The sequence below is a fragment of the Silurus aristotelis genome (assembly GCF_946808225.1).
Source record: "Silurus aristotelis genome assembly, chromosome: 11".
NCBI classification, from domain to species: domain Eukaryota; kingdom Metazoa; phylum Chordata; class Actinopteri; order Siluriformes; family Siluridae; genus Silurus; species Silurus aristotelis.
In genome coordinates this window covers 28,717,370-28,734,474 of record NC_139584.1, presented here as the reverse complement: position 1 = coordinate 28,734,474, position 17,105 = coordinate 28,717,370, and the positions used below count along the sequence as shown (strand labels likewise).

General features: G+C 38.8%; 1 protein-coding gene and 1 long non-coding RNA gene across 4 annotated transcripts; both read right to left on the bottom strand.

Annotated features, from left to right (window-relative positions):
• Positions 1 to 4,702: 4,702 nt before the first annotated feature.
• Positions 4,703 to 8,391, bottom strand: fgf17 (fibroblast growth factor 17). Of its 3 annotated transcripts, none has more exons than XM_083554221.1 (5): positions 8,106 to 8,391; positions 7,982 to 8,018; positions 7,375 to 7,552; positions 6,264 to 6,370; positions 4,703 to 5,251 (listed from the first exon to the last, which is right to left on the bottom strand). In XM_083554221.1, exons 1-5 carry the CDS (start codon positions 8,135 to 8,137, stop codon positions 4,952 to 4,954), a joined length of 654 nt encoding a protein of 217 aa, XP_083410347.1. In that variant the 5' UTR covers positions 8,138 to 8,391; the 3' UTR covers positions 4,703 to 4,951. The 3 variants fall into 3 exon arrangements, with proteins under 3 accessions (XP_083410347.1, XP_083410345.1, XP_083410346.1); XM_083554219.1 differs by having other exon boundaries at positions 7,375 to 7,522; positions 8,106 to 8,211; XM_083554220.1 differs by having other exon boundaries at positions 7,375 to 7,519; positions 8,106 to 8,211.
• Positions 8,392 to 14,192: 5,801 nt separating this feature from the next.
• On the bottom strand, positions 14,193 to 16,297 carry LOC310733780. Its single transcript, XR_014535880.1, has 2 exons — positions 14,557 to 16,297; positions 14,193 to 14,510 (listed from the first exon to the last, which is right to left on the bottom strand). It is a non-coding gene; the product is annotated as an uncharacterized lncRNA (long non-coding RNA).
• Positions 16,298 to 17,105: the final 808 nt, after the last annotated feature.

Here is a 17,105-nt window from a genome sequence, read left to right as displayed (position 1 = left end):
CTTCTGGAAAGTGTTTTGAGTTTTTGTTTTGGTTGTCCGAACATTTAAATGTAATTTGATTACGTTCTCTGGAAATTCTTGCTAGGTAAGCAACAACAACAAAAAAAATAGCTTGAGGCTAGAAAAATCCCTCTGCTGTTTCTGGCCTACCATCCCCACCATGAAATTTATTTTATTGTATTTCAAAGTGACCAGTGTTAAAGGAGCGCTTGAGATGCAGAGTGACATTAGTATTCCAAACACTTTGTCATGCGTGCCTGCTTTTTCCCCAGGGACCTAGCGGCAGGGGGCCACTCCTGATGCTAATGGGACTGGAGTCACTCTCCTCCACTCTGCTTTTGTACTGCAAGCCACAAGGAGGAACATCCGGAGAAATGAAACACTGGGAGGTACAGCAGGATGAGAGTCTATAAGATAAACATATTGGTATTAATATTTAGTTTATGCAGGCTCATATATAACTGGATTATTAGTATGATAGCTAAGAACTGCTCCTGTAACCATAAAGGTGGTTCTTTTGCTCATTTTAGGACTCTTTAATTACAATATACAACACGCTCATGACTGTTGGTCTTTTCTCCACCTGTGTGGTATAACGATTTATAATTGCACTATCCACTCTCACCCAGAGGAGGACGAGTTCCTCTTAGAGTCTGGTTCCTCTAAGAGTTCCTTCCTCCTGTTGTATCGCAACTGTTTCCTCTGGCGTGTTCATTTGGGATCCAAATCTACATTTCTGTAAAGCAGCTTTATTATAACAACAATAACAGAGTACAGTATTAGTGTTAGTCAGTGTGTCTATCTAGCCAACAACACAAATTACCTGGTTCTCTCAGAGACCTATATCAGGATCATTTCCAGAATGAAAATGATTCTTAAAACCATTTACAATGCAAATAAATGGCAGAGGTGAGGACACTGCTTCTTTCTTTACTCATGTCTCTATGTTAATGAACGTCAAAAACCCGGTTCTAATATCTATACCTGATTCACAGGTTGGTGACTTTAATATCTATTTAAACTGGAATCAATCAACTGGGTATCTTAAACATTTTGGGGCATCACAATGAACATATTCAACCATTAACACAATGCACTTTTTCCTTTTAAGCATGGAATTAGTTAAAAAAAAACAAAAAGTATGCAAATGAGTGCTAGCTTTATGGTGCTAGAAATGCAAAAACATGGAATAGCCTAATCGTTTAATATGGCAAACGACATCCAAAAAACTACACATGTGATCATTAAGCTTTATTTTTCATTTTTTTATTTCTCATAGTTGAACTAACACAAAGCATAAAAGTAAAAAATTGGCAGATGAAAATTTGTGGTTTTTTTCTCTATTAAAAACTTGATTTTGTTTAGGGTTATCCTGTTATAGGGTACATTCACACTGCATTTTTAACATCCTGGTACTGAATTTATTATATATTTTAATGTTATTATATCAAGGAACATTGAATATTTAGTTTTCACATAAGAAGCAAGTAGGACTGTGCTGTGAGCTTTCACAATAATTCAGCTTTTATCATCAGGTATCAGGTTGCAGCAAATTCTAGGTTTACTTTGTGAAATATTTTCATATTGATGCTTAGACTATTTTTAATGCAGTGACTGCACCTCCAGGAACAGCAGGCCGCCATCTGTCCAGGCGTGGCCCATCACACACAGCACACATGGGACGCCATCTTGTGGTTGTCCAGAATTAAAGCAGTCTTCTTTTCTTTTCAGTCTTCTCCCATTAGGGGTCGCCACAGCGTCTCCATACCCTTTCTGTCCTCTACATCTGCCTCTTTCACCACAACTACCTGCATGTCTTCCTTCTCCACATCCATAAACCTCCTCCTTGGTCTTCCTCTTTTCCTCCTTCCTGGTGTCTCCATCCTCAGCATTCTCCTACAGATATACCCCATGTCCCTCCTTTGCACATGTCCAAACTATCTCAATCTCACCTTCCTCACCTTTTCTCCAAAACGTCCTACATGCGCTGTTTCTCTAATAAACTCATTTCTAATCCTGTCCATTGTCGTCACTCCCAACGAACATCTCAACATCTTCAGCTCTGCTACCTCCAGCTCCACCTCCTGTCTTTTAGTGATGAAATGATGAAATGAACTATATATATATATATATATATATATATATATATATATATATATATATATATATATATATATATATATACACACACAAATTCCGCAGCCATGTTTAAATCCTTACAGTGACAAAAGGGTTGTCCTGCAAAAGGCTGATCTCTACGTGATCAAAATAACGTGATGCGTTTACCCTTCATATGTCTCATAAGCCTTGACATGAATAATGCACTAAAACTGATCTCTGTGCCAGATTTGACGCCAGGAGGAAAGTCTACAGTAAATTATCCTGGCTTTTATATCGGATTGTCGGACCTAAGCGCTGACTATATGCGTCCTGCAGCTGCCTTGCTGATAATCCCATCCAAAACATTATAGCTCATGGTTTTGATTTTTGCAATTAAAATATTATTAGCACTGATTAGAAAAACACATGCGGGGTGGCTTGGAGAAGCTCTGGCTGCTTGTTCAGCTGCTTTTTTTCCTTTTCATTAATCGGAAGAGGGCCCTTCGATGTAATTGAATTAGCTCATTTCACCTTCATTTCACCTTGCACTGGAATACACAACCAAGCCGTATCATATCAATGCATAACCGTAATCTCTTCCATACTCTTTTTTCCTTTCAAACACCTTCTTGTTTGCTAAATTTCAATCTAAACAGTTAACAATGGGGCCTCCAAACATTTTTCTGTGAGGGCCACATCAGGGCAGGTCGTTTTGTAAAAGAAAATGACTACCAGCAATATTATGGAGATTTTATCATGATTTTTAATATATTTATGAAGCCTCCTAATGCTAGATGCTATGCATATGCATATGCTAGATGCTTATGCATATGATTGGTGAATCTAAGAAATAATTAGGGTATGTTAAAATCGAGGTCGACCGAAGGTGGATTTTATCGATACTGATACTGATGTTGGATCGTACTCGCCGATAACTGATTAATCAACCGATCATTTTTTTTTTATTGCTTCTGGATAAACAAACAAACACTTCATTTAAAATAGTACTGACCTTTATTACAAAAAGTTTAAAAAGTACTGAATCATGAAAATGTGCTGAAGGAAATACATATGAATATATTCATAAAATAGATAATTAATAAATTATAAATTATAAATTTTGCGCTCTCGGTGCAGCACGTGAAAACAAACAGCACCTGGTGTGAGTGACTCGCCTCTAGAGGTCGCTCTCGTATTCACAGCGGAAAACAAGCTGGAAAAACTATCAGTATGGATTTTTGACGAAAGCTGACAGTTCCAGAAACCGATGCTTTCGACCTCTATTAATAATAAGGGAAATTTTAGTTCGAAAGACAACCTTTATTATCAAATACATATATAATATTAATAAAACATATATTTAAAATAAAATTGACTAAATATGTCTCTGGCATTGTCAGAGGGCCGTTCCAAATGTGGGGCAGGCTGTATTCAGCCCTGAGGGAACCCTGAGTTAACATGATATGAATGATTTTTAAAGGTCATCCTATAGAACATATGGTCGAGCAATATGTCTTTCCTATTGCTGTTAAATTGTTTTTTTGTGGATGCTTAACGACAGCTAGTGTTGTTCTTTGTTCTATAAAGTTAAAGAGAGCAAACTGAAGACATGTTGGACCATAGAAATAGTCAGAGGACACGCAAGCAAATTGTCTGGATTTGTAGCTTTTGCACACCACACTTTTATCATCCGTTGTTGCAATGGATTTCAACAACTGTTCAATGTACAGGATACAATGGTTTAAGCCTACAATTGTAACACCTCTGCATGCAACAACATAGTTTTCTAAATTACTACTAAAGCAATTTTCTGATATATAATTTTTCTTTGTTTGACCTTTAAGTACAAAGTTATACAAGAGAATGATTTGTAATCATATGATCTGAGGGAGAGAATGGGTTCCGATTTGAGCCCGGTTCCATTTGAGGTTACCTCCCTATATTGTCTCGGGGAGTTTTGCCCTCAACTCTGTCATCTATTAGGGATAAAACCTGCTTTGTGAAGGTGTTTGCCGTTTAAAAGATCTGCAAGAAAGGGACAATGCAACTTATAGTGAAAAAAATAAAAAATAAAATAAAAAAAATTCAGGAAGATACTCAACCGTGACCAGCAGGTGGCACTATTTCCTGTTTAAGCCATGATCAAGGAGACCCAAAATCTTTTAGTACTTTTTTTAAATCATATATTAAAATTTTTTATCTAATAGTAAAAAAAAAAAAAAGAAAACTAAAGATAAATTGTTGAATTCCAGAACCTTCAAGAGTTCACAATCTCTCTGGTTCTTGTCGACACGTACAACTTTTTTAAATATCCAAAAACATTCCGGGTGCAAATCTCAGAAAAAAAAGTATCAAAGTTTTTTTTAGTCTTTACTTCTACTAAATATCTAGAACCTGCCTAGAACATCTAGAACCATCTTAGTATGTAATACTATATTAAGTGTTCTTTGGCTCCTAAATTATTTTTTTTTTTTCCGGAATTAAATTACAAAAAAGCAATTACGGTTTTGCTTTTAAGGTATCATCCATCATCCACAGCCATCATCCATACAGCATGTTGTTCTCAATGAGACGATACTGTGAATAAAATGTGCCACTCCATATCTTTTATAATCTTATTTAATACCAGTGTCTCCAGTGTCTCCTGCATCCCTCCACAAAGCGCTCACACAACTCACACAAACGTTCTGAGCTCATTAAATATATACATCATCTCTCATTATCTTACCCTATGTACACCCCTTTATAAAGAGTCTTCTCTTTTTTTGGCATTTTTTATGTCCATTAACTATGAAAATATAAAAAATATAGCTTCTTCTTCTGTCGTGTTATAAAAGGAAAGAAAAGTCCTTTAGCTCTGTGTGGTGGCCGATTTCGATTTCCTGTTGCGCTTGGCCCGCCTTATCGGAGGGAAGCTGATGAACTCAAAGTGTTTAGGCCGGTCCGAGTTGGGGAAGGGAAGGGGGCCTTTGTGGAGCCGCTTGATGAAGTGAACTTCCCTCTGGTTCTCCCTGGTTTTGGAGGCTTTGATGGGTCTCCCTTTTCTTGTAAAGGCCACGTACCAGCCATCGTACTTGGCGTTCTGAAAGGCGGTGTAGTTGTTCTCCAGGACGATCTCCGTGAAGATGCAGTCCCTGCCTCTGCCACTGGCCTGCGGGAAAACGGTGATAGGCGATGTTATAGCAAACAGTGTTTATTTCATAAATGAGTCCTTCATTTCGTGCAGAATTTTGAAATAATAACGTTTTTCTAAGCAAACTCTTCTAAAAGAAAGAGTTCAAAAGTGGACCCTGGAACCTTAAAAAACATAATTATCCCCTGAGAGAACCCTTTTATAAAGCTAAGAATGCTTATGGGTTCAAACAAATGCATGAAGAACCACTGAAGAACACCTTTTCCACTCTTAAAGTGTGGCATATATATGAATTTTTTTAAAAACATCTACAACCATTTCAGGACAGTATAGAAAGAAAGGAAATGCTCCTGGAACTTTGGACGCCCTAATAAAAGGTTTATAGCCAGATTTAATTATCCTACTGACTATATAAAGAATGATTTTGAACCCTCTGTAAGGGACAATCTGCAATTTACAGTTTTTAAAAGTCAGAATAGTTTTCGATCCTGACCAGCAGGTGGCACTGTTTCCTGTTTAAGGCCACGATCAAGAAGACTCAAAATCATCTATAAAAATTTTTCACTCATATGTTCAAAATTTTGTTCTAAAAAAAAAAAAAAAAAACGAATACAAGCAACTTAATTTTTATATTTTTTCCATCTGCATATACATTCTGATATAAATCAGTAAATTACAGAACCTTGAAATGTTCTCCACAGTCTTTCTGGTTATTGCAGAAGCATATAACCGTTTTTTTTTTAAATATCCAAAATATCCAAAAGTGCAATCTCAGAGATGTTTTTCAGGAACTCTCTCCTTTCAGGAAGGTTTCAGGTAGAACCTGCATTAGAAATAACCCCTAACTAGATAGTTCCATTTCCAGGTCTATTAGAACTTGTTCCAAGTAAAACCCATTTTGGAAGCTTAGAAACCTCAGTTAAAGCTTGAAGAACTGTTGAAGAACCCTTTATGTGTATTAATGGGAAGTGTCTTTCAATGTATCTCCTCAGACTTAACAGAACCGCACTGTTATGACGTTAGCATGTACCTTTCCCACCAGTTTTCCTCGCCGGTTCATACAGAGATACCGGCCGCTCTCGGCTCCTTTGATCCGAACCCGACTGCCAAACGTGTCGGTCTCAACATACAGCCTGGCTGCAACACACAAACACACACACACACACACACACACACACACACACACACACACACACACACACACACACACACACACACACACAGTTTGTTAGTGGTGACATATGAGGAAAGGTGAAAACCAATACCATGGTTAGGACAAGTAGAACAAATTTCATCCTGGGATCCTGCAGTTTTTATTACAACAATATTTACCAGATTAGATGAATCAAGTGTTGGAGAAACACTAGAGTGTGCATGCTAAGGGGTTCTCTATGACCTGGAAGTTCTACAAAACCACCTGGTTCTCCAAGACCTGTGGGTTATCCATACCCTGGTAGTTACCTGGTATTTCCTGGACCTGTGAGTTGTCCAGGACATGGGGATATACAGAACCACCAGGTTCACCAGGACCACTGGGTTTTCCAGATCTACCGAACCACAAGGTTCTTCAGAACATGGAGGATCTACAAAACTACCGAGGACCTTTGAGTTGTCCAGGACTTGGAGTTCTCCAAAACTTGTGATTTCTTTACGACATGTGGATTATCTAAAACCACCGGGTTCTACAGGATTTGAGTTTTCCAGGACCTTGAGCAAAACTTCTCCTTACTTTTAAGCTTTTTTGTTTCATGCAACATCTACAGCATGAGATTTCTCTTTCAGACACAGTCCTTCAGGAAAGCTAGGACTCTTACATATCCAAGGAACACTCTGGACCCCTTTTAGCATGTTTAAGGAAGTTGGAAAGATAATTGTTGATTGTGAAAGCTAAAACGTTTAGACACCCCCACGGAACCGATCTGGATGTTCTTCAAGGAACCTTAGAAGATTGATGCTTTGATCTCAGGATTCCTTTAGGTATCTCCAAAGGATCATGTCTTGGTGTGGAGAAGTTGGTACACCTTACAGAACATTGATTACGTGCTTTTATGGATTTTTACATGTTTCAAGGAACCTCTGCTTTTCTTCTTCATCTTATAGATCCAGGAACCCTTTCCGGGTATGAGTATGTTCGCACTCACCGAACGCGTTGCCGTCCTCCGCGATGGCGCTCACGCGCTTGCCCTGGATCTGCACGTGGCGCCCGCTGGTGCGGCTGTAGAGCTGGTACACGCGCACCTGCCGCCGGCTGAGCTCGTCCGTCTGCGCGCCCTGCGCCCTCACGTGCTGCTTAAAATCAGGAGAAGGCTCATTCTCCCCCTTTTTTTCACGTAAAGGGAAACATAAGATCACACGTTTCTCCCTGGCTCTCGTGCTTCTAATCCCCTACACAGCACTGACGTCATGCAAGAATTAAATAAATGTGGTTAAACATTTCATGGCCAACATAAAACCAGAGTATAGGAAGCTGAGCGCGTGCACAACCGCACTATGTTAAATGCGTAAAAGCATGGGCACCGTGCGTCGTGCGAGCAACGCAATCCAACATGCAAATATGGTAGAAATGTGATTGCATGATCAACAGACGTGTTTTGAGAGATTAATGCGTATCATTTCTTCTCCCCCAGAACATTATAAGTTATAACCCTGTCCTGCACGCGCTATTAACTTCAGTGGTAACGTTAATTACGCATTTATTCAGACTGCATAAGAAACATTTGTATACATTTGGAGAACTGAAATATTTACCTGGGCATGGCACCAAACCACGAAGAAGTGAAAAGATCTGCAAAAAAATTTTATTAAATAAAAAATTACACTTTGATAATGAAACATTTGCAATCCGCACAAATGCGTTTTTATTTTTACTCACAGGTAAAAACAGCGTTGATTAATTCCATACATCTTCTTCTTCTTTTTCTTCTTCTTTGAAATGATTTTCCCCCAAAAATAATATTTCAGTAATAATCCAGCGTGCTTTAACTGATCAGCTTTAAATCCATCAGCTGATAATAAATAATAAAGAATAAATACTGAGTCCTCAGAAAGAAAAAAGTGAACCGTAATCAATAAATCCGAATCCTGAGCCCAAGTAAGAAGAACACACCCGGGGTTGGCGGTGCGGGTCCATTGTAGGCTATATGGCGTGTGTGTGTGTGTGTGTGTGTGTCCGTGTTATTTAGGGGTTTGTTAGTTAACTGGCACGGCGGCACGTGCTCATAGTGCCGGCGTGCAGGTTCATGCTCCGGTTCTTAAAGCGCGCGCTGCGTCTCCGGTCACTCGCTTCACCGAAATGACAGACATCCCTCTCTCACACACACACACACACACACACACACACACACACACACACACACACACACACACACACACACAGAGGTCTGACTGAAGTGACATCAAAACGTAAAACCACTCCCCTTAGTGCACAACACACACACACACACACACACACACACACACACACACACACACACACACACACACACACACACACACACACACACCCCAAGCTGTATATTATCCTGCATCCAGATCTGTAATCTGAAAATCTATAAAATGTTTTGTAAAATAGAAAACATAATCAATAATTATTAATAAATTAATGTAAATTGAAAAATTACCTCCAATCACAAAGAATGATAATTAAGGAAAAAAATAGATAGATAGATAGATAGATAGATAGATAGATAGATAGATAGATAGATAGATAGATAGATAGATAGATGTAAAGTAAGTATATTTTATTTTACATTTCTATATAATATTTGATCAAAATTAAAATCTTACTTTAATTGTACTGTGAGCAACTGCAACCTAACAATTTCCCTGTGAGATTGATAAACTATTCTGCTACTGACGACTATTAGCCTATTAATGATGTCTTATTTGCTGTTAAAGCATATTAATTCAGCTTTTTATTCCTAAATGTTCATACGTAGTCATTCAGCTAATTCATGTGCACTGGAAACAAATTTACCACGTTTAGTTTTATCGTAAAAATATTGCTACACACACACACACACACACACACACACACACACACACACACACACACACACACACACACACACACACTCATATATATGTACTTTTGGGATTATCATCTTACACAGCAAATTTGTTGTTATAGTTAAAGTTATAGTTAACACGGATAAATTCAGCGCAAGACAGGCGACTTTTTGTTTTTCGCCACAAAAAAACAATAAAACAACAAAAATCTGTACTCGGGTAACGTCTTCCATATCAACTCTACAGGTCAGTGGTACACTCTCATGGTGTGTATCAGTGTGTTGTGTAGTTTTTGCAAAATTTAGTTTGCACTCTTTGTGTAATGTCCTAGGTTTGTATTTTGTGTTATCTTGGGTAAATCTATGTTGTTTTATGCAGGTCCTGGTAAAACGCTGTTTCAGTTCACTGTGTTACTGTACTGCACTTGAGTGTATCTACACTACATACTGACTCATTGATAAATTCATCATAACTTGCCCAGTTGCCAAGAAAATCGAAATCATTACAGTTCATCATCATTGCTATGTTCAGTCAGATTCTTTTTACATTAGAAATCTTACAAGGTTTTTTTCATACACAAACATCAAGTGAAACAGCCTAAAGATAAGAATGTGACCAGAAACTGCCAGTTTCGCCCCGGCCTTTAATTTCCGATTCTATAATGGATGATTAAAGTACTTCGTTTCAAATCAGCTGTGATGCATTCAGGTCATCATCGCCGTCCACTGTATTTAAAGCTTTTGAGGCTTTTTTTTTTCTTTCGGGAAGGGGCGGGGCAGCTGATGTTTGTTAGGGCTTGCGGCTCACACCTTTTGCTAACGTGGCAGCCCCTAATAAAGAAACAATGGGGCTTTTTAATCACTGGCGTCCAGCTGGCTTTTGTTAGTTCATGCTAGAATCCACATCAGGGCCTCAAGATACATGGATAACAGGATGCTCACTTTCCGACGCATACTTAGTAAATGTCTCCTAGCAATTAGTGCTATCTTGCTAAATTGTATGGATATGGAAATACCATTTTGTCCTTCAAAGGATTTTCCATCCCTGTTTGGTCCAGTTGTTGCAAAATTGTTAAAAAAATTTAACAAAAACAAAACAAAACAATTAGACTAAATTATAATGTTTGTGATTTAGAGATCGCCTTAAGGAGATTGGTGTCGATGTTAGAACATAAATATAATCATGAAGGTAGAATTCAGGTTGAAGATGATAACGAATTCATCGGAGCTGATGGGATACAAAACTCGCTCTAATGAATCACTGCGATTTCGATGATTTCCTTCTTCGCACAGTTGTTAGCGCATCATTTGTGTTGGGATTGCCATTGGCATGTTCTCCACCCATCAGTTTGTTTTGGGTTGAGGAGGACAGATCAGTGCTTGATAAACACTCTAGACTGACGTGTCATTGGTGTGAACCATCGGATGTGCTAAAAAAAACCACGTGAGAAAACTCGGCGGGATACAAAAAACTCAGGGTCCTGCTGTTTGATTTATGGTATTAAAGCCATTGTGTGCAATATCAAAGCACATTTTCGTTGATCCTGATTTTTAACTCAAATCATCTCCAGTCCAATCAGTCCTCACGGTTCTTTTTGGAGCTTCCTGAGCCGTTCTTAGGTGATAAGTACCTGTGCTTTAAAGCTGCCTCGCCCAAAACCAACACAGAGAGGACAGAACGAGACATTCGACGCTGCCGAGCATCCCACAGCGGAGGAGGCGTAAAGAACAGGGGGCTTTAGCACTACCTCCGGATTCCTTCTAGACCCAGCAGGACGGCAGGGTGGCGGCTGTGTTGTTTTTTTGGATGCAGCCGAGTAAAAAACAAAGGTGATGTAAGAGGTGATGGGTTCTACTACACTACCCCTTCCTCCACCCCTGCAAGCGCTTCATTCATTTTGTTTACAAAGTGGTGGAGAGATCTAAGTTACCCGATCTTATTTTATTTGCGTCTTGGCCGATGGTGTAAACTCCATGATGGAAATAACCCAACAAGCACCTAGCAACAACACCAGATCAGCTCTGGTCCATATGAGAGTTCCAAAGAGAGTTTTGAACGTTCTAAGCGGACATTTCCATCACCTGTATACACTCTCTGATGACAAACATGCTAGCTGTAACCTGGATGAAGCTAAATGTCCACACAATGTATGTATGTTACCTATTTTGACAGACTAGTTTATAGTGAATTATTCATGCTGCTCAGCAAAGTCAGCATTTATGTTAAAGATATTGATAGATAGATTGGTAAATTGGTAAATATTCAGATCTGACTGATTGCAGAATAAAATTGTTAATGCTAATTGTCCATTAAAAATACAGTGGAATAAAAAAGTACATATATTGTATCATAACTGTAGAGTAAAAGTTGCTTATATCTTTGATACTCAGTAAAACTAGAAAGTAGACAAAAAGTACTTAAGTACGGTGAAGAAGTTCATTTACACAAATACTTTACTCCACAGGTGATAAGATGATGTACTGTGAGATTGCAATTGGTACAAATGTCCTCCTGTTCCACTCCTTTCTACAGCAGAGCTGAATGAGTCTAAAGAAACTTCAGTGTTTAACCAATAGTTCATGGAGGACATGCTGTTTACTGTCCAGAATTGCTGGGAGTTCATTGAGTGCCGTTTTTTTTTCTACCAACATCCAGAACCATCAAAGCCATCCAGAGAACAGCTCAAAACCAAGCAACACTTCTAGATCAGTTAAGCTAACACATATTGGTTAAAGACCATTAATGGACCTGACCTGAGCTTTCTCAAGAGAGTAGAGTATGTTCATCCCTTTCCTGCACCCAGCCTCTGAGTTGACCTTCCAGTCCAGCTTGTTGTTGGGATGGATGCCAAGGTATCTATAGGTGACAACCAGCTCAACCCTGCATCAAATTAGTGAACCACCAGATCATGGACCTACATTCTTATCCTGCTTATATGCTCCAATTATTTATTCTATGCCAACAGATCAATAATAGAAACACCATGTTCCTGGTGGGCTCTTTGAATTGTTCTAGCCATTACCTGCTAGCTAGCTATCAGTGACTGCATCCCAGTGAAGCAAGTGAAAGGTCGATTGGTGGTCTAACAGCTTAAACCACATCGTAAAAAATACAACTGACATAAAGAACAACTGGCTTTTTTGACCCCACAAAAATAGATACAAAGCCTTTAAAAAGTGGGTGGTCCTCTGCTTGTGGAAAAAATGAACTGGATGAAGAGTGGAGGAAAAAAGAAAGAAAAGCGATCATAATCAATCCCATGCTACTGTTTTGTCTTTAATGGCTCTTTGGAAATCCTCGTTGAATGTACAGTGCAGTACGATTGAGACTGATTGTTCGCTGGAAGATACTGTGGTACTGATCGATACAGATTGAAATGCATGAATGAATGGCATGATTTGGTTTCTCCTCGAATAATGAACTCACACTGGATAAATGGCTCATTATTACATCATCTGCTGCTGACCCTTAGTTTTACCCCAGCCATTTGCAAGCTGACCATTTGAGCTTGCCAAATTTGACACAGCTGACACAGGCAATAAATTTGAACTAGTTCCCCCACCCCCTTGATCCCTAATGAGGCCTAGCCCTTAAACCCCCCCCCCCCCACCATCACCACCTCCCAACTCCCCCAAACAACACCTAGGGGGAATGAGCAAGGACACGTCTCAATCCAAAACCCTGTGATGTCTTTGATCTGTTCCGTAAACTTCAACCTACTTCTAGTTTATTTAATGGACAGGATCATGCTTTAGGTGGTCTATAATGGATATTGTCGTTATTTTCATTTTCATTTTATCGCCAAAAATCTATTTTTGATTTAAGTCTTATTTTTGTTTAAAGTATACTTTATTTTTTTCCTTTTATCCTCACCAGTAACCTTCTTTTTCCCTCCATTATTGGCATTGCTTCATCTTACCTCAGCTACTCCTCATGTTAATAATTAGCTGAAGCTGCTGCAACTGTGGAAATGATGTTTTCCGAAATCCCGCTGCATGGAAATCCAAATATTCGCTTTTTAAGGATAAAACCCACAATCAATAATAACGCGTCATATATCTACACATTCCCAGTAACATCTCTTCCACACCTTAAGATCTCTGATTTATGTTAATAAAAATTACATAAATTAATACTACATTTCAATGCAAAAACAGTCAAAAATACTTATAAAATAAAGTCTATTATATTAATACTGATCCATCATCACAGTGGAGCAGTAGATTATTGAACTGTGTGCTCATATGTAGTCTACATGTGATGTAAATGTGATCAAATGTGTGTGAAATCTGATAAATCCATGAATCCTCGCTGAGGCCATGAAATCTCCGAGCTGGAATTACTTCTCCACTGGGACACATTGGTCACTCCAATTCTGAAGCAGAACCAATCTCTAATAAATGACTCTTTTTTTTTTTTTTACTATGATTTAGAGGTCACAATATGTTTTTTTTTTTTACATTTTCAGAGCACATTTGATTTCAAATGTACTCAACTTGTTATTTATTTTAATCAAACTGATATGAAATCCAGCATTAGTCTGTCCATGAAAGCACATTCTGCTCAGTCTGGACAGGCAGTTTGATCTGGGCTGCGTTAGACGCTTCGTCCTGCGTTAAGGCTTTGACCCGACCTCAGGTCCAGCCACGTACACAACACATGAAAACACACACACAAAAATCACACGCATTCCCTGAGACTATTCGCCGACATTTTGCTCCTTAAAAATAACACAGATGTTTCAGTGATTGTGGACATGCTGGTATAGACCTGTCCCTTCCCCCAGTTCGGCCTGTTTTTACTGCGAACTGAATGTGATTTCGGGGTGTGACGTGAAGTGTTGTGAGAATGTCTGCGTGTGATCGTTGAGAATTTAATACTCTTTGAGATCATTTTGCTTGTCTATAAGCCGAACTTTATATCATAGAGCAGTTGGCAGGTCAGATGGTGGTTTTGTTTTCACAGCAGCCATGAAATAACTGACAATTTTGTATCAATGATAACATTTGTGGAAAGAGTCTCCAGTCTCAGCACTTTGTAAGACCCAAAGTTATCATTTTTTATTACTTACATGTTTAACATGCACAATATTTTCATCACTAACATAAAAAACATTCGCACAAGTTTATTAGAGAATTTGTCCTTTACATTTACAGGGTTTCTGTAGGTTTCACTAAGTCAAATTTAAAACTTTTCAAAACCTTTTTAGGACCATTAAAAGTGAAACCTATATCATCACCAAAAACACACACAAATACATTGTTAGCAACTGGCCCTAATGAATTTTTTTCAAGCCAAGTATCAATAACTTGCACTTCCCAATAGAGGTATTTAAAATTTTTTGATTTTTAGATTTCATGGAAACCCTGATGTGTAGCTTTTACCAGGCGTCCTTATCTAGAGCAACTTAAATCTGAGCAGGGTCTTGTTTAAGGGAACAGCAGTGGCAGCTTGGTGGTGCTTGAATTCAAACTTGTGACCTTCAGATCCAGAGATCAATGCCTTAACCACTGCTAACCATAGCTTAACCATAGCTACCAACTATCCTAGTTGAGATGTGTTGTGCATCAGGAATAGTTTGATTTCTTCTCGGGTACTTCTTGTAACATCCAGACCCAGGTTTCATTTTCTCCCAATACTGTTTTCACATCTTGTCTAACAACAAACCGCATTAGCTGCCCAACAGCTGGAAATTCCCTTCTGATAAAATTAGCCCATGCAACATCTCTCTGCATTTCTTACACATTAACACCTCGACAGAGTTTGAACTCCGAGACACACTGCCATGCCCCACCCAGAATGCCCAATTTATGCCCAAATAAAACCCAACGTAAAAAAAAAAAACGTAGCCTAAAAATTGACAGGAATGTTTTCACCAATAATTTCTTGGTGAAAAAAAGGAGTTCTGGACTTATCATCGAGTACTTTATGTGCCAGACCACGTATTACAGTAACCCTTCACCAGGCCTTTGTGTGCTGTCGTGACTTTTCGGCTGCTCTGTTTGGAGTGGATTTGAGCAGCTGTCTAGCCGTCAGCTCCACCCTTCCTCTCTCCCTTGCTCTGATCTTGCCGCAGTTCACACCTGATCACAAACCGCAGCACTTCACCCAGGAATTTTCCATTTTCTATTTTCATTCACTGCTAGTCCCCTAAGTTCCCCCCCCCCCCCCATACCACCGCAAAAGCCACATGCACAAGTGTCCTTCCACCCGCGGGCAACTTCAGATATCAACATCACTCACACACACACACACACACACACACACACACACACACACACACACACACACACACACACACACACACACACACCAACAATCATGATACGCTTTCATTGGGCAAAAACAAACAACAGGCTTGCACTTACCAAAGGTCATTTTTTATCAAACCCACCAATACTTATCTGAACATTTATAACCAAATTCCCAACCAACCATCAATATGTATTAGCACTTGGGGCATCGGCAATTTGGAACTGGTGCGAGCTTAGTAATAACTCCAATAGTAATAACGGCATCATTACCAGTTGGCAAGGGGGTCCAAACAAACTCACACTGGTTCCAAATATTGCTGACACCCCAGGGTCACCAACTCCTAGTTCCAAAATTTCCTGTTTCTTTGCACCACCCTGTACAATATCATATTATATTCAATAACTGTTGTTCTAAATAGTTAGCCATCTGCTAGTAAGAAAATCACAACTTGACGAGTATCGATGAAGTCATGAAACAGACATCCAAGCCCAAGAGAGAAAACACACCCTGTCCTCTAGAATAAAACCTGTTACTCTCCATCTGGCAGTCATAAAAACACATACTAAATTGAAAATAATCCACAGTTTGTTCCCTTGAATAAAAAATTACATGGTGGGGTCGCTTTATAACATACCTGATAATCAGTATTGAGGTTGGAATCAGGGCACTGGTCCCCACAAACCAGGGAGCCCTCTTAACCAGGATGGGTTTAAAATATAGTAAAAATAAAAAAATAAAATTTAAAAAATAATAAGTCATTTGAGGGAAAGATCCATAGTTTGTGTAGGGTGCAATGCCCAATGAAATAGGGGTATAGTTGAGGTCCTGTTGAACTTTGATTTTTCATGTGCTTGTATGGCATAGAAGTAATTGTCTTCTAAAAAAATAAGTAAATGAGGTCAACATACGGTTTCTCTTGTTTGGAGAATTTGATAGGGAACTCAAGAATTTCAATGAGTATATAAGCAGTGACTGGAAAACCCGGAGTGGTGGATTACATGGGAATAATGTGCAAGTCATGATTTTGATGTAAATGGGAGCAACCATGAAGCCTGTGGTGAACATAAACTGTGAAGGAAGCTGGCAAGTGGAGCAAAGAGCATTTTTGTGTTCTCTTTCGGTACCTGCAGACTGGAGCTATTAAGTGAAAATGTCTGGTTTGGGGATTTGGTGTGCCTCTGGACTGAGAAACATGGTGGCGGTATCTCACAATTATATGTCATGTGACCAAAAGATGTGTTCATTTCTAGGAAATCGTACTTGTCAACGTTCTTATATAATTTTTGCCAGGGAGGCTCTGAGGTACTAAGGGAGGCTCAGATCTTTGTACAACCTCTGATCCAGGAGGCATATATTGGGTTCTCTACTGGTTATGGAAATCTATAACATTTTTTTACACAGATAATTGAATTTGTAGTTTGCTAATTCATGCTGCATAATGCTTGATTTACTTGGAGTTTTATGACATGTTTTGTGTCTTATTTATGTATATCTGGAGGTGCTTAAGATTTTGAGTAGTAGTATTAAATAGTCAAGATTAGCAATGGACTCCAACAAGTTTGGATCTTCTCATCTTTATTTAGGGACTACATGTTGTTCCTACTTGAGA

Bases quoted from the DNA above. Each gene is read 5' to 3' on its own strand.
- fgf17 (XM_083554221.1), bottom strand. From the start codon at position 8,137: ATGTATGGAATTAATCAACGCTGTTTTTACCT. The intron at 8,019-8,105 runs GTGAGTAAAAAT...ATTTTTTTGCAG, and splicing joins AATCAACGCTGTTTTTACCT to ATCTTTTCACTTCTTCGTGG. The intron at 5,252-6,263 runs GTACATGCTAAC...GTTTTCCCGCAG, and splicing joins GAGGAAAACTGGTGGGAAAG to GCCAGTGGCAGAGGCAGGGA.